Source organism: Aotus nancymaae, unplaced genomic scaffold, assembly GCF_030222135.1.
Source record: "Aotus nancymaae isolate 86718 unplaced genomic scaffold, 86718_ANA_hifiasm-v0.15.2.pri h1tg000025l, whole genome shotgun sequence".
NCBI lineage: Eukaryota > Metazoa > Chordata > Mammalia > Primates > Aotidae > Aotus > Aotus nancymaae.
In genome coordinates this window covers 31,280,951-31,304,729 of record NW_026988438.1, presented here as the reverse complement: position 1 = coordinate 31,304,729, position 23,779 = coordinate 31,280,951, and the positions used below count along the sequence as shown (strand labels likewise).

The 23,779-nt window shown below is 40.1% G+C and overlaps 1 protein-coding gene across 3 annotated transcripts in view; it reads right to left on the bottom strand.

Annotated features, from left to right (window-relative positions):
- The window catches only part of CPVL (carboxypeptidase vitellogenic like), a 196,547-nt gene that overhangs the window by 23,726 nt on the left and 149,042 nt on the right, over positions 1-23,779 (bottom strand). For all 3 annotated transcript variants that reach the window (XM_021670137.2, XM_064380524.1, XM_021670140.2), the window contains one exon: positions 15,312-15,494. In XM_021670137.2, the coding sequence (XP_021525812.2) occupies positions 15,312-15,494 (183 nt within the window). The remainder of the gene's footprint in view (positions 1-15,311; positions 15,495-23,779) is intronic.

Sequence of the window (23,779 nt, the reverse complement as noted above, 5' to 3'; positions counted from 1 at the left end):
TCATTTTGGCCAATTTTGGCATGCATTCTTTTATTAATATCACAAGTTCTCAGATAAAGCCATAACTTTCCTTAACAATATATGAACCTGGCCTTGCCACCAAGCCTTAGTTCCTTTTTTAAAAACCCAATTGGCTGGGCACAGTGGCTCACGCTTGTAATCCCAGCAATTTGGGAGGTTGAGGTGGGCGGATCACCTGAGGTCAGAAGCTCAAGACAGCCTGGCCAACATGGTGAAACCCCATCTCTACTAAAAATACAAAAATCAGCCAGGCATGATGGTGCATGCCTGTAATCCCAGCTACTCAGGAGGCTGAGACAGGAGAATCGCATGAACCCAGGAGGTGGAGACTGCAGTGAGCTGAGATCACGCCACTGCATTCCAACCTGGGCTACAGAGCAAGACTCTATCTCAAAAAACAAAACAAAAAAACCAATCTTCTGTCTATAGGAGGTGGTCACCTTGGGTGGTTTCAGAGCTAACACTAGATGTGAAATACATTATTTCTCAGCCCTGCTTTAATTATGGCAGGGATGCATATGGGCTCCAATTTTAACTGTACCAGCATACCGCTGTGATTCCATTATTCCAGTAGTGGATATGCTTGTGAAGTAGAGAAACTCTGGGCTGGAAGCCAGGATTCTAACCTCAGCTCAGACATGAAATGGGTAGGATACTTTAGGGAAGTCACTTAACCTCTGGGTTTCAGTTTCCCTTCCCTGGAAAATGAGACCTAAATTTTTTTTCAGCTATTAAATACAATCTAGCTGAGATAATATATCTTGTAGTTTTTGAAGAAAAAGGAATTGATATTGATAGTGAAAACATAAAAATAAAAATAATAATGGCTCAAACTGCAGTCAGGAAAATCAGGTTGTTGGAGATCATGCAAAACTCATGATTACAGAAGCTACACCCTGTAAGATTTGGTAAAAATGAAAACTGCTCAATGACTCAACATTTTTTCAGTGTTTATATGAAAAATAATTTGCGTCAATAAAGACATTTTCAATAAAATAACGATGGAAAAAACAGTGTTTTCTTCAGGACATTCAGCTTAATGACATTTATTCTAAAAAAATTCTTAAAGAAATTTGTCAGCATGGCTATTATTTTGATTACAATTTTTAATTTTTTTTTTTTTTTTGAGACAGGGTCTTCCTCTGTCACTCAATCTGGAGTGCCATGGCACGATCTCAGCTCACTGCAACTCCACCTCTGGGTTCAAGCGATTCTCATGCCTCTGACTCCTGAGTAGTTGGGATCACAGGAGTGTGCCACCGTGCCTGGCTAATTTTTGTATTTTTAGTAGAGATAAGGTTTCACCATGTTGACCTTGCTGGTCTTGAACTCCTGGCCTCAAGTGATCCACCTGCCTCAGCCTCCCGAAGTGCTGAGATTACAGGCATGGGCCACTACACCCCGCCAAAATTTTAAATTTCTAAATGTGGAGTCAAAACTTCCTTAGGGCTGGCATGTAAGAACAAAATGTCCTACATTTCTAATGCAGTGACAACATCAACTCAGATAATGAACAGCAACTTTAATATTTGGAGAAAGATCCCAAAAGGGTGGCCTTGAGAGTGATGGCCATGGGTTGTCAACAGACAAGGAGAAAGAGCACTCAACTTCTGGGACCCAGAGATAACACTAGTAAGGGTTCATGGTCAATGCCAGTGCAGAGGCTACCCATGACTTTGGTTATCATGTAGCCTGAGACTTACATTTTGTGTATATTTCTCTCCATATCAGTGGAAAGAGATAGGTCTGTGTGTGTGTGTGTGTGTGTGTGTGTGTGTGTGTGTACATATGTACATATATATATGTACACACACACAGACCTATCTCTTTCCACTGATATGGAGAGAAATATACACAAAATGTAAGTATATATACACAAAATGTATACATTTATATATATATACATGTATACATATATATGTACACACATATACATATATATATACATGTACATATATATGTACACACACACAATTATACACACACACACACACACATCTATGTAAGTGTAAGAGCATTTCCTGAAGCTCACAATACTATTCTTCATTGCTTGCTAACTGAGCCCCTCTGGGCATTCATAAGATGTAGATATTTCAGATTTTTGTTAGATGATATCTTAGAAATAATGTAGTCCAAATCATGCATTTACAGACAACTTCCAAATTTTACAGAAGCTCAGAAAGTCTTCTTCTCAGATTACATAGCAGGACAGTGCCTGATCCTTAAAATAGCACCAATACTAAAGACTTGTTACCTTCTAGGTCAGAAGCAACAAGGAGGAACCAGAAGCACACACTCTTCATCGAATCTCGGAAGGCTAGCAGGAGCTGCATTTGATTTCTCTGGGCACGGCTTGATGTGAATACATGGGGAAAATTGCCCCCTCTCTCGGTATCCTGCTACTCCCCTAGGAGAGCTGTCATTCCTTTAAGTGGGCATTTTAGGTAACCATCCAGACACAAGTCTACTTTGGTTTCAGTTTTTTAATTAAGAGCTATAGTGTTTGGCTGAGAGTGAGGTTGCCTTTTTGGCAGACACATACTTATGCTCCTGTTTTGTGTGTCTAATGCTGAAAAGCAAATCCATGGGTAAGGTCCGTTTTCTTCATTATCAGACACTTGACATTTGGACAGTATTCTTAGATCCAAGCCTCACAGAGAATGCCTTTGATCACACAGGAGCGCTTTTCCCTCCTAACCCTCATCTCCACAAACCAGCCCAAACCAATGCTGAGGCATTAAGCGGTAAGGATCTCTGCCAACAGTTTAAAATCACCTACACAAAATGCAGATCCCTTGCTGCGTGGTGAAACACTCCTATCACAAACATATGTGGGCCTCGCTTCTTTTGTGACTTGTTTTTTGGCAGCCAGAGAAGTACCATTTCATCTCTAAATGTGTTTCACATTCACAAGAAGAGTCAGCAGTGTGATATTTGCCACCAGTTTCTGACTGGCGGCCAATTTCTTTTCCCACCTCTGTGGGACATGTCACCCTGAAGCAGCAATCTGGCCTCCCAAGCTGGACATTTTATGCAAAGAGCCAAGCAGGACACATGTGGAATGCCAGGCACGGGAGCATTTCACATGGATGGTCCAGGGGATATAAAATAACAGGTGGTGGAGGCAGCCATAAAAGAGTCTTGAGGAGATCCTGTGTATGCCTGGTGAGACTTTCATCACAAAGTAGTGTAGCAGATGGGAGGAGGTGACATGTCCATCACTCCCTAGTAGCTCAACATTCAAATATGCCCTTAATGGCTGAATATTAATATTCCAACTTTCTCTTATGGGTTGATTTTCAATAAACGTATTTTCCTAGATTTTTAGTCAAAAAATTATAAATTACTATTTATAATTTTCTCTTTGTTATATGTACTCTTGTAAGCAATCCAGGGTAATAATAAAAACAAAAATAGCAAAATTTACTATGAGTCAGAAATTGCTCTAAGCTTATTAACGTATCCTATGAGGATACCAAACTATCGGATGGCTTAAACAACAGGAATTTATTTCTCCCATTGGATGCATATATTAGAAATAAAGGCTAAAAATTCATGTTGTTTTTTAAAATAGTAAATCACACACAATGAAAAGAACAGCAGGAAGATAATAAAGATAAAGCAACAAATTAATAAAACAGAAAGCAAAAATATAACAGAGAAAATCAACAAAGATAAAAATTGGTTCTTTGAGAAGAATAAAACTGTTAAACCTTAGGCAAGAGAGGCACTAATTACTAAAAACACCAGAGATCTTAAGAAACATCAAGTGATATTAAGGTGATGTGACAGGCTGGGCGTGGTGGCTCATGCCTGTAATCCCAGCACTCTGGGAGGCCAAGGCAGGCAGATTACTTGAAGTCAGGAGTTCAAGAACAGCCTGGCCAACAAGGCGTAACCCTGTCTTGACTAAAAAGTACAAAAAAATAGCCAGGCATATTGGCGTACTCCTGTAGTCCCAGCTACTTGGGAGGCTGAGACATGAGAATCACTTGAACCTAGAAGGTGGAGGTTGCAGTGACCCAAGATCATGCTACTGCACTCCAGCCTGGGCAGACAGAGTGGGACTCTGTCTCAAAAAACAAACAAACAAAAAAAGATGTTTTAAAAGCAACATTATGTCAATGAATCTGAAATTTTGGATTAAATAGATTCCTGAAAAAAAATTACAACCTATGAAAACTGACACATGAAGAAATAGAAAAGGTAATTAATCCCATACCTATTTTAGAAATTGAATCTGCAATTGCAAACCTTCCCTTGGAGGTGCTTCAAGATGGCTGCCTGGGGCACCTGGCTCTCACCTCCTCCAAAAAGGTCCAAAATGGCAAGCAGATAACTAGATGTCAAATGTAACATCTAGAGAAAACAGTGGAACTCAGCAGCAAAGTAGGAACTTCTGAGGCATAGAAGGAATGGGAAGTGAAGCAGTTGACCCAGCCAAGATCAATTCAGAGCCAGGGAAAACTCCTCCCAGTGTGGGGAAAAGGTAAGTGAGAGATCCCCAGCAGTTGGCAGTCCATATTCCCACCACAGACTCCTACAATTGTAGCCACAGGAGAGCCCCTCAGCCCTCACAAGCTCTGATATTAGTATAACAAGATGCCTGGAGTCCATGTAATGACATTATTCTGGAGAGGAAGTTCACACTGGGTCCCACATATCCTCTGAGATTCAAGTAGTTGCAGCATGCTGCCATCTGAGAGCTCGACCCCCACCAGACTACATCACACCTTGGGGCCCAATACCCACTACATATCTACAACCACGAACCCCTGTAGACACCCCCCTACATCTATACAAAGGGTTACAGCATCACGATGGTGGCTGGAGCCAGCAGTGCAGGTGGGTCCCCAGAACTCTACCTCATGCAATGTCTTATGCCCCAAGAAATGGATAGTGAAGCACACTGGGGAGGCTGCCCTAGGGATGAAGGGAGCCAAAGCATGCACTCTCTAGAACCTGAGAGCTGCCTGCCTGGGGCTGTTGCCACTGACATCAAATCCTTACCCCCCAGCAGCAGGGCTGCTGCACACCTGCACAAATCTTAAGGGGGCCTGGGAACTGGCTCATCCAGACAATGTCCCAGGACCTGAGGACAGGCCCATCCAGCCTGTCTCTTGGCCCAAGGGCATCATCCAAGGTCCTAGAGATCATCCTGGTCTGCCTGCCACAGCTGGTGCTCACACATACCATTAAGAAGTCTAAAAACAGGTCTGCCTACCTGCCACTACCACCAGTTCCAACACACATCATCTGGAAACCAGGAGATCAATCTACCACCCCCACTGCCACTGGTACCCACATGCACCATCAGAGTACCTAAAGACACCCACTGCTACTACCACTGGCATCCTAGTGTGCCATTCGAAGGCCTGAGGATTGATCCAATCCACACACTGCCACAGGTACCACTCCTATGTGCCTTCTGGGACCTGAGCACAGGCCTGCCTCATCCAGCACTGCCTTCACCTGTGCCCATACACAATGTCCAGGAGTCTGGGGATTGATCTACCCCATCCGCTGCCATTGGCATGCATACACACCTTCCATGGAACTGAAGATGGGCCCACACAGGTTGCCAGTGCCTGTGCATGTCTGGGAGCCTGGGACTTGATCAGCCCTGCCCGCCACTGCCTTTGTATGCACACACCACTGAGGAGCCTGAGGACAGCTCCAGCTCACCTGGCACCACTCTCACCACTGCCTGTGGGCACTGTCCAGAGGCCTGGGAATAGGCCTGCCCTGCCTATCCACACCTGGGGTGCTAAAAACAGGCCTCCACAGGCTGCCAGTGCATATGTGCATTATCCAGAGGTCTAGAGATCAATATACCTTGCCCACCAATGCTGGAGCCTGTGCATCCCTTCCAGGGACATGAGGATGTCCAGGGACCTGAGGATGGCCTGCTGCCATCACCTCCACTAGCACTCACCTGCATATGCCCAACCTTGGGGCCAGGGGACTGGCCACCCAGCTTGCTGCCATCAATGCTAGTGCCCACTGCTGCTATCGCCATTGCTGATGCCACACACACTGCCCAGGAGTTTAGCAATCCACTTGCCAGCCTGGCCCACTACTGCCACTGTCAGCACTCCAGCAAGCCACCTGGAGACCTGTATTGGTCTATTCTCACGGTGCTATTAAAGACATACCCGAGACTGGATAATTTATAAAGGAAAGTGGTTTAATGGACTCACAGTTCCACATGGCTGGGGAGGCCTCACAATCGTGGTGGAAGGCAAAGGAGAAGCAAAGGCCCATCTTACATGGAAGCGGGCAAGAGAGCTTGTGTAGAGGAATTCCTCTTTATAAAACCATCAGATCTCATGAGACTTATTCACTATCACCACAAGAACAGCATGGGAAAGACCTGCCCCCATGATTCAATTACCACCCATGGGGTTCCTCCCATGATATGTGGGGATTATGGGAGCTACAATTCAGGATGAGATGTGGGTGGGGACACAGCCAAATAATATGAAGGCCCAAGGATCAGCCCACTCAGACCTGCTTCTACCCCATAGAAGTCACCTGGTAACCCAAGGAACAGCATGCTTAGTCTGTTGCCACAATCACTAATGCCAAATAACTGGCCTACCTGGTGTCCCAATCCATAGCAAAGCCTCACTACAGCACCCACTAACAACCACAGTCTAACCCATTGGGGAACTCAAAGATACCACTGACACTGATTATAGCTGAAGAAGTCATCTGAAGACTACTGTGTCCACCAAAAATCAAAACCAAAGTGCCCTACACAATCAACACTATAGATACAATTATAGGAAAACATCTTTTCTACAAGAGTCAATTCAAAAAATCAGAAGGGACTGTTACACCAGATTCACAATTATCAATGTAAAAACACACAGACATGCGAAAGCAAGGAAATGTGACATATGTAAAGAAACAATAACTCCCTAGCAACAGATTTCAGTGAAAAATCTACATTTCTGGAAAAGATTTCAAAATGATGTTATTAAAGAAGCTCGGTGAGATACAAGGTAACACAGATAAATAATACAAAGAAATCAGAAAAACAGTTCATAATCAGAATGAGAAATTCATGAAAGAGATATCATAAAAAAGAATCAATCAGAAATTCTGTAACTGAAGAATTCAACGAATGAAACAAAAAATATAATCAAGAGCTTCAATACTAGACTAGATCAGGCAGAATAAATACTTTTTGAACTAGAAGAAAGGTCTTTTGAAGTAACTCAGACAAAAAAAGTACATATATATAAAGATTAATAAAGAATGAAGAAAGCCTACATGACACATGGAACACCATAAAGCAGGCAACCAAATACTGACATTTTGGGGGTTCCAGGAGAATAAGAGACAAGCAATGGCATAGAAAGCTTATTAGTGACATTATAGCCCAAAACTTCCCAAGTCTTGCAAGAGATATAGGCATCCAGAATAGGAAGGTCAAAAATCTCTAAATGGATTCAATCCAAAAATGTCTTCTCCAAGGCATATTACAGTTAGACTGTCAAAAGTCAAAGACAAAGAAAGAATTCCAAAATCAGCAAGAGAAAATTGTTAAGGTACATATAAGGAAAGCCCCATCAGATTAACAGCTTTCTCATCAGAAACTTATAGGGCAGGAGAAAATGAGAAGATACATTCAAAGCACTCAATGATATATTACAAGTGCTGAAAGAACAAAACTGACAACCAAGATTACTATACCTAGGAAAAGCCATCCTTCAAAAAAAGACAAAGAAAGTCTTTGCCAGACTAACAAAAAGTGAGGAAATTCATTCCCAGTTGGACTGGCCCTACAAGAAATGTTTAAGGGAGTCCTATGTCTGGAAGTGAAAGGACGATACCTACCATCAAGAAAACATGAACATATAAACTCACTGGCTTCTCACAAATGAGAACGAGAAAAGATTCAAATGTTACCGCTATAGAAAACCATTAAACTACAATGATAAGTAATAAGAGAAGGGGAATAAAGTATATACAAAACAACCAGAAAACAATGAACAAAATGGCAGAAATAAGTTCTCATCAACCAATAATAACCATGAATGCAAATGGATTAAATTCTCCACTTAAAAGACATACACTGGCTGAATGGATTTAAAAAAAACAAAAACATGATCTAACTATATGCTACTGTGTTAGGCCATTCCTTCATCACAATAAAAACATACCTAAGGCTAGGCAATTTATAAAGAGGTTTAATTAGCTCACAATTCTGTAGGCTATACAAGCATGGCACCAACATTTGCTCAGATTCTGATGAGGGCTTCAGGAGGCTTACAATTATGGCAAAAGGCAAAGTGGAAGCACATGTTTCACATGACAAGAACAGAAACAAGAGAGAGAGGAGGAGGTCCCAGACACTGTTAAATAACCAGGTCTCACATGAACTAACTGAGTGAAAACTCACTTACCACCAAGGGGCTGATGCAAAGCCATTCATGAGGAATCTTCCCCATCATCTAATCACCTCCTACCAGGCCCCATCTCCAATACTGGAAATCACATTTCATCATGAGACTTGGAAGGGACAAATATCCAAACCATATCAGCTACCTACAGGAAACTCATATGAGCTGCAAAGACATACAGAGGCTGAAATAAAGGAATAAAAAATGATACTCCATGTAAATAGAAACCAAAAATGAGGAGTAGCCATACTTAGATAAAATAGATTTCAATATAAAAATTGTAAAAAGAGAAAAAGTTGTCGATTTAGCAAATGGATATAACCATTCCAATTATATTAAATATTTGCAGCCAACACTGGAGCACCCAAATATATAAAGCAAATAGTATTAGACCTAAAGGGAGAGATAGGCTCCAATACAATAATAGTTGAGGACTTCAACAAACAGTCTCAAAACTGGCCATCATCTAGACAGAAAAGCAGAAAACATCAGATTTAAACTGCGCTTTAGACAAAATAGAACAGACATTTACAGAACATATTACCCAACAGCTGCATAATGCATTTTTTTCTCATCAGCACATCAAACAATCTCCAGGACAGATCATTTGTTATGCCATTAAACAAGTCTCAACAAAGGTAAAATAATCAGAATCATATCAAGTACCTTCTAAGACTACAATGGAATTAAACTAGAAATTAATACCAAGGAAAACTTTGGAAACTGTACAAATACATGAAAATTAAAAACACGCTCCTGAATGACCGTGGAATCAATTAAGAAATGAAGAAGAAAATTAAAAAATTTCTTTAAACAAATGAAAATAGAAATGCAAAATACCAAAACCTATAGGATACAGCAAAAGTAGTGCTAAGATGGAAGTTTATAGTAATAAACACCTCCATCAAAAAAGTAGAAAGAAATTATATATACACCTAAAGATGCATCTTTAAAAATCTAGAAAAGCGAGAACAAACCAAACCTAATTTCTTTTGTTCTAAACCCAAAATTATAACAAAAGAAATAATAAAAATCAGAGCAGAACTAAATGGAATAGAACTTAAAAAGAAGTACAGTGGATCAATGAAACAAAAAGCCTGTTTTTAAAAAAGATAAATAAAATCAATAAGGTAGACTAGGTTAGACTAATCAAGAAAAAAGAGAAAACCCAAATAAATAAAATCAGAAAAGAAAAAGGAGGCATTACAACTGATACCACAGAAATACAAAGGATCATCAGAGACTATTGTGGACAACTTTAGCCTAAAAAACTAGAAAATCTAGGGGAATGGATACATTTCTGGACATATACAGCCAACCAAAATTGAGCCAGGAAGATATAAAAAACTTAAACAGACCAATCAAGAACAATGAGATTGAATCAGTAATAAAAATTCTCCCAACAAAAGAAAGTCCAAGACCAAATGATTTTTCTGCCAAATTCTACCAAACTTATATCAAAGAGCAAATACAAATTCTTTTCAAATTAATTCTTTAAAATTAAAAAGGACGCCTGTAATTCCAGCACTTTGGGAGGCGGAGGCAGGTGGATCACGAGGTCAAGAGATTGAGACCATCCTGGTCAACATGGTGAAACTCCATCTCTACTAAAAATACAAAAAATTAGCTGGGCATGGTGGTGCATGCCTGTAATCCCAGCTACTCAGGAGGCTGAGGCAGGAGAATTGCCTGAACCCAGGAGGTGAAGGTTGCGGTGAGCCGAGATCGCACCATTGCACTCCAGCCTGGGTAACAAGAGCGAAACTCCACCTTAAAAAAAAAAAAAAATTTAAAAGGAGGGAACTTTTTTCTAATTTATTCTAAATGGCTATCATCCGAATACCAAAACCAGACAAGGTCATACACAAAAAGAAAACTACAGGCCAATCTCCCTAATGAATATAGATGTAAAAATCCTCAATAAAATATTAGCAAACAGAAACCAACAACACATCAAAAAGATAATACACCATAATCAAGTGGAATTTATCCCAGAAATGCAAGGATGGTTCAACATATGCAAATCAATAAACATGATACATCACATCAACAGAATAAAAGACAAAAACCATAAGTTCATCTCAATAGATTAAGAAGAACATTTGATAAAATCCAACAGCCTTTCATGATAAAAACTGTCAACAAATCAGGCATAGAAGGAACATACCTCAACATAATAAAGGCCACATATGACAAACATCATCACACCAAATAGGGAAAAGCATTTCCTCTAAGAATTGGAACAAGACAAGAATGTCTCCTTTCACCACTCTTTGTCAAAATAGTACCAGAAGTCCTAGCCAGAGCAATAGAGTAAGAAAAAGAAAAAAAGGCATCCATACTGAAAAAGAGCAGGTCAAACTGTTCTCTTTGCAGATGACACGATCTTTGTTTTTCCAAATACTTTTTCTGTTTTCCTTTTCTTTTTTAAATGGTATTTTAAGTTGTGGGGTACATGTGCAGAACATGTACTTTTGTTACATAGGTATACACATGCCATGGTACTTGGCTGCACACATTACCCTGTCATCTACACTAGGTATATCTCCTAATGCTATCCCTCTCCTAGCCCCACCCCCGCCACCCCCCTACAGACCCCAGTACATGATGTTCCCCTTCCTGTATCCATGGGTTCTCATTGTTTAACTCCCACTTATGAGTGAGAACATAGAGTGTTGGGTTTTCTGTTCTTGCAACAGTTTGCTGAGAATGATGGTTTCCAGCTTCATTCATGTCCCTGCAAAGGACATAAACTCATCCTTTGTTATGGCTGCATAGTATTCCATGGTGTATATGTGCCACATTTTCTTTATCCAATCTATCATTGATGGGCATTTGGGTTGGTGCCAAGTCTTTGCTATTGTGAACAGTGCTGCAATAAATATACGTGTGCATGTGTCTTTATAATAGAATGATTTATAATTCTTTGGGTATATAACCAGTAATGGGATTGCTGGGTCAAATGGTATTTTTAGTTTTAGATCCTTAAATTGCCACACTGTCTTCCACAATAGTTGAACTAATTTACACTCCCACCAACAGTGTAAAAACGTTCCTATTTCTCCACATCCTCACCAGCATCTGTTGTCTCCTGATTTTTTAATGATCGCCATTCTAACTGGTGTGAGATGGTATCTCACTGTGGTTTTAATTTGCATTTCTCTAATGACCAGTGATAATGAGCTTTTTTTCATATGTTTGTTGCCTGCATAAATGTCTCCTTTTGAGAAGTGTCTGTTCATATCCTTTGCCCACTTTTTGATGAGGTTGTTTTTTTCCTGTAAATTTAGACTCTGGATATTAGCCCATTGTCAGATGGGTAGACTGCAAAAATTTTCTCCCATTCTGTAGGTTGCCTGTTCACTCTGATGATAGTTTTACTATGCAGAAGCTCTTTATTTTAATTAGATCCCATTTGTCTATTTTGGCTTTTGTTGTCATTGCTTTTGATATTTTAGTCATAAAGCCTTTGCCCATGCCTATGTCCTGAATTGTATTGCCTAGGTTTTCTTCTAGAGTTTTTATGGTTTTAGGTGTTATGTTTAAATCTTTAATCCATCTTGAGTTAATTTCTGTATAAGGTGTAAGGAAGGGATCGAGTTTCAGCTCTCTGCATATGGCTAGCCAGTTTCCCCAACATCATTTATTAAACAGGAAATCCTCTCCCCATTGCTTGTTTTTGTCAGGTCTGCCAATGATTAGATGGTTTTAGGTGTGTGGCATTATTTCTGAGGCCTCTGTCCTGTTCCATTGGTCTATAGATCTGTTTAGGTACCAGTACCATGCTGTTTTGGTTACCCTAGCCTTGCAGTATAGTTTGAAGTCAGGTAGTGTGATGCTTCCAGCTTTTTTTGTTTTGTTTGTTTTGTATTTTGCTTAGAATTGTCTTGGCTATATGGGCTTTTTGGTGGTTCCATATGAAATTTAAGGTGTTTTATTCCAATTCTGTGAAGAAAGTCAACAGTAGCTTGTTGGGGATAGCATTTAATCTGTAGATTACTTTGGACAATATGGCCATTTTCACAGTATGAATTTTTCCTAACAATGAGCAATGAATATTTTTCCATTTGTTTGTGTCTTATTTCTTTGAGCAGTAGTTTGTAGTTCTCCTTGAAGAGGTTATTCACATCCCTTGTAAGTTGTATTCCTAGGTATTTAATTCTCTTTGTAGCAATTGTGAATGGAATTTCATTCATGATTTGGCTCTTTTATATACAAAAACCTAAAGACTCTACCAAAAACCTTTTAGAACTCATAAATGAATTCAATAAAGTTGTAGGATACAAATCAACATACAAAAGTCACCAGCATTTGTATATACCAATAATGAACTAGTTAAGAAAGAAATCAAGAAAGCAATCTCATTTATGATAGCTACAAAATAAATAATCAATCTTAAAATAAATTTAATCAAGGAGATGAAAGATCTCTACAAGGAAAACTATAAAACACGGATGTAAGAAATTGAAGAGGACACAAACAAATGGAAAGACATCTCATGCTCATGGATTGGAAAAATTAATATTGTTAAAATGATCATACTGACTAAAGCAATCGACAGATTCAATGCATAACTATTAAAATACCAATGGCATTTGTCACAGAAATAGAAAAAAAGTTCTAAAATTCTCATGGACCACAAAAGATCCCAAATAGTCAAAGCAACACTGAGCAAAAATAACAAAGCTGGAGGCATCACACTACCTGATTTCAAAATATCCTACAAATCAATAATAGCCAAAACAGCAAGGTATTAGTATAAAAACAGGCACATAGACCAATGGCACAGAATGGGAAACCCAGAAATAAATCCATGTATCTATAGCCAAATAATCATTGATAAAGCTGACAAGAACATATACTGGGAAAAGGACACCCTCTTCAATGAATGGTGCTGGGTAAACTGGGATCCACAAGCAGAACAATGAAACTAAACCCCTATCTCTCACCATATACATGAAAAATAAGCTCAAAATGGATTAAAGACTTAAACATAGGACCTAAAATAATAAAACCAGTAGAAGAAAACAGGGAAAACACGTCAGGACACTGGTGTAGGTAAAGCTTTTATGGCCTAGACCCCAAAAGCAAAGGCAACAAAACGAAAAATAGACAAATGGGTCTACATTAACCTAAAAAGTTTCTACACAGCAAAAGGAACAACAGAGTGAAGAGACAACCTGTTGAATGGAAGAAAGTATCTGCCAAGTATCCATCTGACAAAGGACTAATATCCAGAAGATGCAAGGAATTCAAGCAACTGAAGAACACAAAACACAAACAATACCATTAAAAAGTGAGAAAAGGATCTTAATAGACATTTCTCAAAAGGGGACACACAAGTGCTGGACAGGTATATGGAAAAATGCTCAGCATCACTAATCACCAAGGAAATGCAAATTAAAACCACAAAGAGGTATCATCTCCTTGGAGTTAGAATGGCTATTACCAAAAAGACAAAAAGTAGCAGATGCTCATGATGCAGAGAAAAGAAACTCATACACTGTTAAGTGGGAATGTAAATGAGTACAGCCATTACAGAAAACAATATGGAGGTTTCTCAAGAAACTACAAATAGAACTACCACACACTGCAGCAATTTCTCTACTTGGTATTTAAAGGAAAATAAATCAGTATATCAAAGGAGTATCTGTACCCCATGTTCATTATAGCACTATTCACAACAGCCATGACATGGAGTCACCCTAAGTATTCATCAACAAATGAATGGATTTAAAAATGTGGCATATATACACAATGGAATATTATTAAGCCATAAAAAAGAACAAAATCCTATCACATGCAGTGACATGGATGGAACTAGAGGTCATTATGTTAAATGAAATAAGCTAGGCATGGAAAGGCAAATATTGTATTTCTCACTCATGTGGGAGCTTAGAAGTTGATTTCATTGAGGCAGAGAATAGAATGATAGTTGCCAGAGGCTGGGAAGTGAGGATGGGTGGGAAGATGAAGAGAGATTTGTTAATAGGTGCAAAAAGTTAGCTAGAAGGAATTCTTGTGTTCAATAGCACAGTAGAGTGACTATAGTTAACAACAATATATTGCATATTTCAAAACAGCTAGAAGAGATTTGAAATGTTCCCAATATAACAAAATGATACATGTTTGAGGTGATAGACATCTTAAATACCCTGATTTATCATTAACATTAAATATACTTATCAAAATATTACATGTATTCTATAAAGATGTACACTTACTATATATCAACAACAACAAAACTCTTCCCTCAATGAAATATCCATGCCCAGGTGGCTTCACCAATAAATTCTCCTAACATTTATTAAAAAGATACTGTTTCCAACAATAGAAAGAGGAAATACTTTCCACCTTATTTTATGAAGCCAGCATAACCATGATTCCAAAACTTGAAGAGAACATTGCAAGAAAGGAAGATGGGGAGAGTAACGTCTGACCCCAAAATGGAGGTTGCACTAGGGTGTGAGCTAGAGAGATTTCGTCCTGAGGCTCCATGTGTAATATAAAAATATGATCATACATTTGCCAGACAAAATTGTATTGAAACTTCCTCTTATAATTTGTCAACCTCTCTCCCCAAATAGACTACAATTCTCTCATTAATGATTTGCTTTTTTGGACTGAGTACTGTCTTTTTAATGAATTGTCTCCTTACCTCTTGAACAATGCCCAAATTTTTTCTCTGGTTTTATATTTAGTCCTATGTATGTATGACCTCAGACCACTCTTCTCTGTGGAAAGTAGGGCCACAGAAGACATATGTTGGCTGTTGTATGGCTTTGCTTAAGGTCAGCCACGTCTGACTGGTATTCAGGCTTTATTTTCAATTCCACTCTCCCATTCCTACAACCTGCCCGCCCCCAAGCATCTTCCTACCTGATGGAAGTCACCCACTTGCCGGATGTAACCAGCCACTTCACTGTCAGATTTAAAGATCTTCCAAACTTTTCTTTCTGCCCTCCTGTATTCCTGGGATCCTTTCCAGTCCATGCCCATCAAGGTGCGCTCTGTCAGAGCGGCTGGCACAATGATGTCTAGTTGGCCATTGTAGATCAGAACCTGAAATGAAATCAAGCCATCAGCAAATGCAAGATTCAGGAGGTGAAGCTCATGAATTGAGCTAGGTATAGTGAGCCAGCAAGAGAGAAAAGGAGACATGAATCTCTCTGAGATTTTCTTCTAGTTAGCCATAAAAAACAATCTGAAATAAACTCAACCTTGTCTCTAGCATTGCATTCTTCTTAGTAATCTGCATAAAAGCCTCTTGGTTCAAAAACATTTGTGTTGTATCACCCAGTGATACATACATATAGTTTTACTTGGATTTATGGCTATGTTGAGGAGGAGGACTGTGGTTACATTTTAGTGGAACTAAGGAATACTACACCCTAGGATTTTCATGAAGCCTGCATTTCATTAACTTCAACTTCAGGCACTGCAGTCACTGGCAAGCTGAGCATTCTCTTGGGTATTGCTAATCCATAGTGTTCTCCTCTCCTACATTGATTTCTATGGCAAGTATAATTCTTTTTTTTTTTTTGCAGCAGCAGCAGCAGAGAATCAGGTACCTCAAACTTGTTCCTTATTGGAAGCAACTATGCCTGCCATGCCACTTGCAAAGCTTCCTTTTAAAAAATATGATAGCTACTTGTCAACAGAGAGGAATGTTCTTTCTTCCTAGAATACAATTTTGTGTGTGTGTCAAACTGATGGTTATCGTAGGAAAAACAACACTGAGGCAACTCTTGTCTTTAACCCTAAAACGATTTTCAATTCTGCTTGAAAAAAGAATTCAGATAATACCCAATTCTGCTAAAGTTGTGGAACTAATGGGAAATTCCTTGTCCCAGCAATTTCAACTTGTAGAATATATTCTAGGAAAACAGGTCCAGAGAAATTTTTAAAAATTGTATATATTCATTGAGTCTTATAATGAAAAACTCAAACGCAGTCTAAAAGTTCTATAACTGAGTAGGTAAATGCACAGCAGTACAGGAATTCTATAGGATATTGTAATACCATTTAAAATGTTTCATTGAATCATGATGCAGTGTGGGAAATGCTTATCACACAATGTTAAATATGAAAGCTGAAAGTCCAATATAACATATATCACAATGATAACTATAAAAATTAGTGTACATATTCACATATATGAAATACAATTTTGAAAAAAGTTAATAATTAATTTAGATGGTGAAAATCTGAGGAATATGCCCTCCTTCTTTCTACTTTTCTTGTGCGACTTTTATGCAACTAACATGATATTAATTATCATAAAGTATTGCCACTCTACCTCCAGCAAAGAGGTCGGCCTCAACTCCATGCTACCTTTGATCTATTTGAAGGCTCTGATTTGGCCCAAGCGGAGACCTTCGGTTGAATCCTCAAATTGGATATAAAATATTTCACTGCATATGTTTCCGTCTCTCCCTTTATGGCACGGGCTTCTTAAAAGGCTCAAACATAATTAAAAAGCACAGGACTTTTACACACTCCAAATCCTCAAGCAGCAGTGGGACAGCAGTCAGACAAAGATGAAAGAGCTCTGGGCCCCCACTGCAGGAAAACGGGGCCTTTCATGTTACTCAGCCACCATCACCACTCCCACTCTCTTAAGCAGAAACCCACAGGAAAATCCTGATAGATTTAAAGCCTGTTTAAAAATTTCAACTGAACTCCAGCAATAAAATATTTGCATTGTTTATACAGAGAAATTACCTCGAAGACCTTGAGTACTTATGGCCTTTGCAAACCCTCCTAGAGTTGTTTTGGCCAACAGTATGGAAACAATTATATACGATCAGTACCAATGAACAAGGCTTAATTACTTCACCATTCTAGGAAAACCCGATTATAGCTGATTAGTAAAGATCATCATGTATGAAGTGATTCTTCTTCTAGAATTCAGTGTAAAGATGCTGATCAATCAGCAAATTCATAGTGCATCCATTTAGTTTTATTTTCCATGACCAGTATATGCAGCCTGCATCTCTCACATGTCTCCCACTGTTTCTTTACTGATAATCATTACTATATTTTGAAATCAATGTGATTTCTTTTTTCATCCTTAAAGGACAATAGCATAGTCCCCATGATATGGCCAAAACAAGTTTCTCTGTACAGCATTACATTACATGTTGAACTGAAGTGGAATGAGGACCATCCCCGAGTTGTTTCTCTTGTTATTCAAGTCTCACCATAATGAGAGCACCAACTCTCTGGACCAACAAAGCAGTGAAGAGGTGAACTGCACAATCTCGCACAGGTCATGTGTAGGTCTACTTTTGAGTACAAATGGAAATCCTTCCTTTGCAAAGCATGGAAACTATTTTGTATTTCTCAAGGGCACAGAAGTCAAATGCAACAGAAAAGAAATCAGATTAATGATCATAAGAAGTGATTTCAAAGCTGACAGGGCAGGCCAGCATTAAACATAAAAATTCCATTACATCCTTTGTTAGTTGTATTCCTAGGTATTTTATTCTCTTTGTAGCAATTGTGAATGGTAGTTCACTCTTGATTTGGCTCTCTGTTTGTCTGTTATTGGTATATAGGAATGCTTGTGATTTCTGCACCTTGATTTTGTATCCTGAGACTTTGCTGAAGTTTGAGGAGATTCTGGGCTGAGACGATCCTTGAGAAATCGCCACATTGTCTTCCATAGTGGTTGAACTAATTTACACTCCCAACTGTGGGATCTAGAAATAGAAATTCCATTTGACCCAGCAATCCCATTACTGGGCATATACCGAAAGAACTATAAATCATTCTACTATAAAGATACATGCACACGTATGTTCACTGCAGCCCTGTTTACAATAGCAAAGACCTGGAACCAACCCAAATGCCCATCAATGATAGACTGGACAAAGAAAATGTGGTACATATACACCATGGAATACTACGCAGCCATAAAAAACGATGAGTTTGTGGCCTTTGTAGGGACTTGGATGAATCTGGAAACCATCATTCTCAGCAAACTGACACAAGAACAGAAAGCCAAACACCACATGTTCTCACTCATAGGCAGGTGTTGAACAATGAGAACACAGGGACTCAGGGAGGGGAGCATCACACACTGCGGGCAGTTGGGGGGGACTAGGGGAGGGACAGCAGGGAGTGGGGAGGGAGGGGAGGGATAACATGGGGAGAAATGCCAGATATAGTATGCACCTAAATAAATAAATTAAAAAAAAAAAAGAATTCCAGAGCTCTTATTTTTACCCGAATGTTACATTTACTCTCAGGAACCCCTACAGGAATATCCTAGTTAGGTGCCTCTAGGCTGGATGAGTGGGTGAGATAGCCCAGGGCCCAGTGACTGAGCAAAAAAAGCAGGTGGGGTTGGCATAGTGGTGGTCCTGAAGCCCAAGGGCACACGCTGGCTACTCACATCCTGATAGAGAAGTTCCAGGGCAGGACCTTAGCTCTGACAGGGACAGGTTGGCCAAATATGTCAGTACACTCATCCCACTTCTCCCCTGGTAGGGTGACCAACTGTTCCACTTTGCTCTGGACAGGGGTTGCCCCAGAAAGACTTTCAGTGCTAAAACTGGGACACTCTGGAGCAAACCTACCCCTGAGGCTTGCTAGTATTTTAAGCAACAAGATCTAAAGACAGCAGGGAGGAGACAGAGATGAATGCAGCTTTTAGCTACACTTCCCTTGTCAAGAGTGATTGGAACAAAACAAGGAACAGTGGGACTTGGCTTCCAGCGATATGGCAGCGCCCTGAACATGCATTTCCTCACTTTCCTTTCTGGTCAGCTGTAGGCCTCTGGTAAGGAGCAAAGGCACTGCTTTTAGAGACTTCTTTTACTCCTAAGAGGGCTGGCTGCTTAACTTACTGAAATTGACGGTTATGCAATGTCACAGAAAAATGCTTATCTTATGAAAAAAAATCAGTGAAAAACTGGGACTTCACTTGTTTGTACTCTAATTATCACATTTAAAAATGCTTCAAACCTGAGGAAAGAGCAAAGCAAAATACAGTTAAGGTATCTGAGCTGTGGTTGATTTGTTTTAGATGGGCTATTTCCTAGGAGTTGTTTTTTTTGTTGTTGTTGTTGTTTTGGCAGATGTGATTACAATCTTTTTTTTTTTTCAAATTATTTTTTAATAGACAGAGTCTCACTATGTTGCCCGGAACGCAATGGCAAAATCTTGGCTCACTGCAACTTCCACCTCCTGGGCTCAAGCCATCCTCTCATCTCAGCCTTCCGAGTAGCTGGGACTACAGGTGCATGCTATTACACCTGGCTATTTTTTTTTTTTTTTTTTTTTGTATATTTTGTAGAGACAGGGTTTTGCCATGTTGCCCAGGCTGGTCTTGAACTTCTGGGCTCAGACAATCTGCCCACCTCAGCCTCCCAAAGTGCTGGGATTATAGGCATGAGCCACCACACCTGGCCGTAGAATGCTTTTTATTTTTTGTCAACTTTTAAGTTCGGGGGTATATGTGCAGGTTTGTTACATAGGTAAACATGTGCCATGTTGGTTTGCTGCACAGATCATCCCATCACCTAGGTATTAAGCCCAGCATCCATTAGCTATTCTTCCTGGTGCTCTCCCTCCCCCCACATTCCCCTCACAGGCCCCAGTATGTATTGGCCCCCCAAAGCGTCCATATGTTCTCATCGTTTAAAAAATAATTCTTCAATTTAATGTATTTATATATTTGAGACTAGGTTGTGAGACTGGATATTTTTCATATTTTTGGCAGAGACAGGGTATCAGCATGTTGCCAAGGCAGGTCTCGAAATCCTGGGCTCCAGTGGACCCACCTGCCTTGGGCCTCCCAAAGTGCTGGGATTACAGGTATGAGCCACCACACCCAGCCTAGAATGTTTTTAGAACAATAACGCTATGAGATTGGGTTCCTCAGTTTGGCAAAAGATGAGTCTTTTGGGGAACTAATTTGTAAGAATTCAAATACTACCATACCAGCTCTCATTTTTTTCATGACAACTAGGTAAAAAGCTTAACTTTAGTTCATAGACAATATTTAAAAACTCATTCCAGAATTCAAGCATTTACAACAGACGGCATTGGGTAACTTGGATTACACGCATCTTTTTCTCTTTGTCAAAAGGCAGAGATGAGAAAAGCAGTTTCATTAATTCTTTTTTGCTTTTCAACATGCTTTCGTGTACATACAGCTTTATTCTTGTGCTGCTTCCCGAGGTCAGGTAGTGTTCCCCTGTCTGTCTCCACTCTGTGGTGGTGGAAACTGTGACACTGTGAGGAGGCACCAGAATGAGTCCTAGATCCTGACTCCTACCCCTCTACCTAAAAGTTTTTCTTAAGAGCTAAGTTCCTTCAAACCAACAAGTATTTATTGACTCCCTACAGCTAACTATTTAGTGCTACTGAAAGCTGCTGGACACTTAGGGTTCGTTGCCTGTGAGACACAGTTCACATCTCTGGTTCAGAAACCATCTTGTTCTGTTTGTCTGGCCCTGGTGACAACTCTTAGTCACCTTTCACTTTGGCTCTATGGACAGGATGTGTGCGAGGGCATTACTCACATTTAGTGGGGAGTGGCCTTGTTAAACAGCCATGAAATATCAGCAGTGCCTTAAGAACAGGAGCTTCCTAAGTGCAAGCTATATCTCAAGGCCTTGCACAGTGCCTGGAACTCCATAAAACTGACAGACAATTACAGGGTATGGATTCTGCTCTTTAATGGTTTCGTGTGGTGCTGTACAGTGACCATCTGCTGCTTTTGCATGCGCAGGTCCACTCTCCCTTCTCCTGGAAACCGTACTTTGGGTCACCCACACCCTCAGTGGATACAGCCCTGGTGGGAGTTGTCAACCACCGTGTCCTGCCTTCTCTGGCAAAGGATGAGCAGATGATCTAGTAAAGACACTCAAATGCTCTTTCCCTGGAATTTGAATCATGGGCAGAGAGACACAGAGTTCACTGATAGGTCTACTCGTTAGTTTTGCTTCCTATATCCCTATGATTTTCCCCCATCTCCTTTCTTCACCCCACTTTTCCAGTGTTTCCCTGAATTCTGAGCTCTATCCTGTCTTCCAATCAATTGTTTTCAAGCTTCAAGTATCCAGAGTTGGTTTCGTCACTAAAACAATGAAATCCAAACTCATACCCTCTCAGACCAGTGCAGTACATGGCAACACACCATAACTGGGAAACTGTAGACATGTGGGTGACCTTCCAACAGCTTCAGCCCCCTTCTAGACATGAGGATGCTAAGAACTACATGGAATCGTTACGAGAACTAATGAGACCGTGTACATAAAGTTCTCAGCACAGTCTCTGAAACAGAGTAAGAGGTCAGTGAGTATTAGGTCCTCCTCCTGCTCCTCAAGCAAGTTGATCAGCTGATAATGACTGGAGAGGCTCGGCAAAGCACTTCTAAATAAACCTTCAGAATATAGGGATGGTTTTTTTGTGTGTCAAATACTTGGTTGTCAATCTCACTCTTTCAGAAAAAGGCCAATTGTAAGAAGAAATCCAGCCAGGATAAACCTCAACTCTATGTATTCAAGCTCTTGAAATAATAACACACCCTTGACTACTAATTTAGCCATAGCATCTCAGTCTTTCCTTGAGTCATCAATTCATGTATTACTCTTTTAAAGGAATTTTTAATTTTGAGGCCTGGATTTAAAATCACATGGACTTTCCCCACACTTAAATGCTAGAAAAGTGTAGTAAAGACTACAGGTTTTAAAATGAAGTGGTTTTTTGAGAGGGAGTCTTGCTCTGTCTCCCAGGTTGGAGTATAGTGGTGTGATCTCGGCTTACTACAACCTCTGCCTCCCCGGTTCAAGTGATTCTCCTGCCTCAGCCTCCTGAGTAGCTGGGACTACAGGCACACGCCACCACGCCCAGCTAACTATTGTATTTTTAGTAGAGATGGGGTTTCACCCTATGGGTCAGTCTGGTCTTGAACCCTGACCTCGTGATCTGCCCACCTCCACCTCCCAAAGGGCTCGGATTACAGGCGTAAGCCACCGCACCCGGCTTGTTTTTCTTATGTTGCAGGAACAGTGCTAAGCATTTCACAGCATTCTCAGAAGGCAGGTGTTATTTATCCCACTTAGGCACAAGGAGGCAGAGGTGCAGGAGGTAAGCCAGCGTACCAAGGTCACCCAACAGGCGATGGAAATTCAAGTTCGGATTGGCCTGAGCCCTAACTGTGTGCTTCTAAGTGCTCCTCCACATTGCCTCACTATGGTCACTAACCCCCATAAGAACACATTGAACAGGTGGTTTATTCTATATGTGTAATTTCACAAGCAAGTGGCACACCTAAAATTAAGTGCGACTCTTTGAAACGAAGGATGTATGTTTATAGTTAAGAGCATAAACTCTGTGGCTGAGTTTGAATCTGACCCCTGCCACTAACTGGTAGTATTATTTTAATCGAGTTAGCTCTTCTAGAGCTCAGTTTCTTCATCTGTACAATGGGTATAAGAAAAGCACATATGAATGGGGAGAATTTATGAAACATAATGCATGTAAAGTTCTCAGCACCCCAACCACAGAATGAATGTGCAAAATGTTAGCTATTATCACTTATCATCACATTTGAAGCATAGTCAAGTACATAATGGCACAGCAATTTCTGAATGAAATGCTACCTATGGATTAGAATTGTGACTTAGGATGTAGGAGTTAGAACTCCATAAGCAACTGCACTAGGCCATCAACTGGACAGAAACAAAAGCAGAGGCTTATAAAAGTAGCTGACGCTTTCAGACAGAAGTCTTGACCTCTGGTCCTGCCTCAGCCCCGCAAGGCCTGTGCTCACTGAGAGATCTTGGCTAAGTCATCTACTGACTCTGAGTTTTCATTTTCTCCTCTAGAAAGTGGAATAGCTACAACCCACAGCTGTCAGCAGGGCAAATAAGGTACCAGACGTAAAGATTTCCTATAACTTGAAGAGCAGGTTTTACCAATGCTTTTATCACTCTTCATCAAGAATAAAGTTTCTATGCTGAAGTGCAGAGGTCTTAAGTTGGCTGCACGAGGCTTGCATTCAGCATGCAGATGTATTTGGTTAGTCCAAACAGTGTTGTTGTAACTGTTTATTCATTTAGATGACTGTGTTACAGAATGTTTGTTGTAATTGTTTTTTCAGTTATATACCAGTGTTATGGACCAAATGTTTTTATCCTCCCAAAACTCAAATGCGGAAAAGCTAACAGCCAAAGTGATGGTCTTAGGAGATGGGGCCTTTGGAAGGCGATTAGGTAATAGGAGCAGAGCCTTCATGAATGGAATCAGTGCCCTTACAAGAGAGACCCCAGAGAGCTCTCTATCACTCTTTCCACCTTGTGAGGATACAAAAAGAAGTCAGCAGTCTGCAA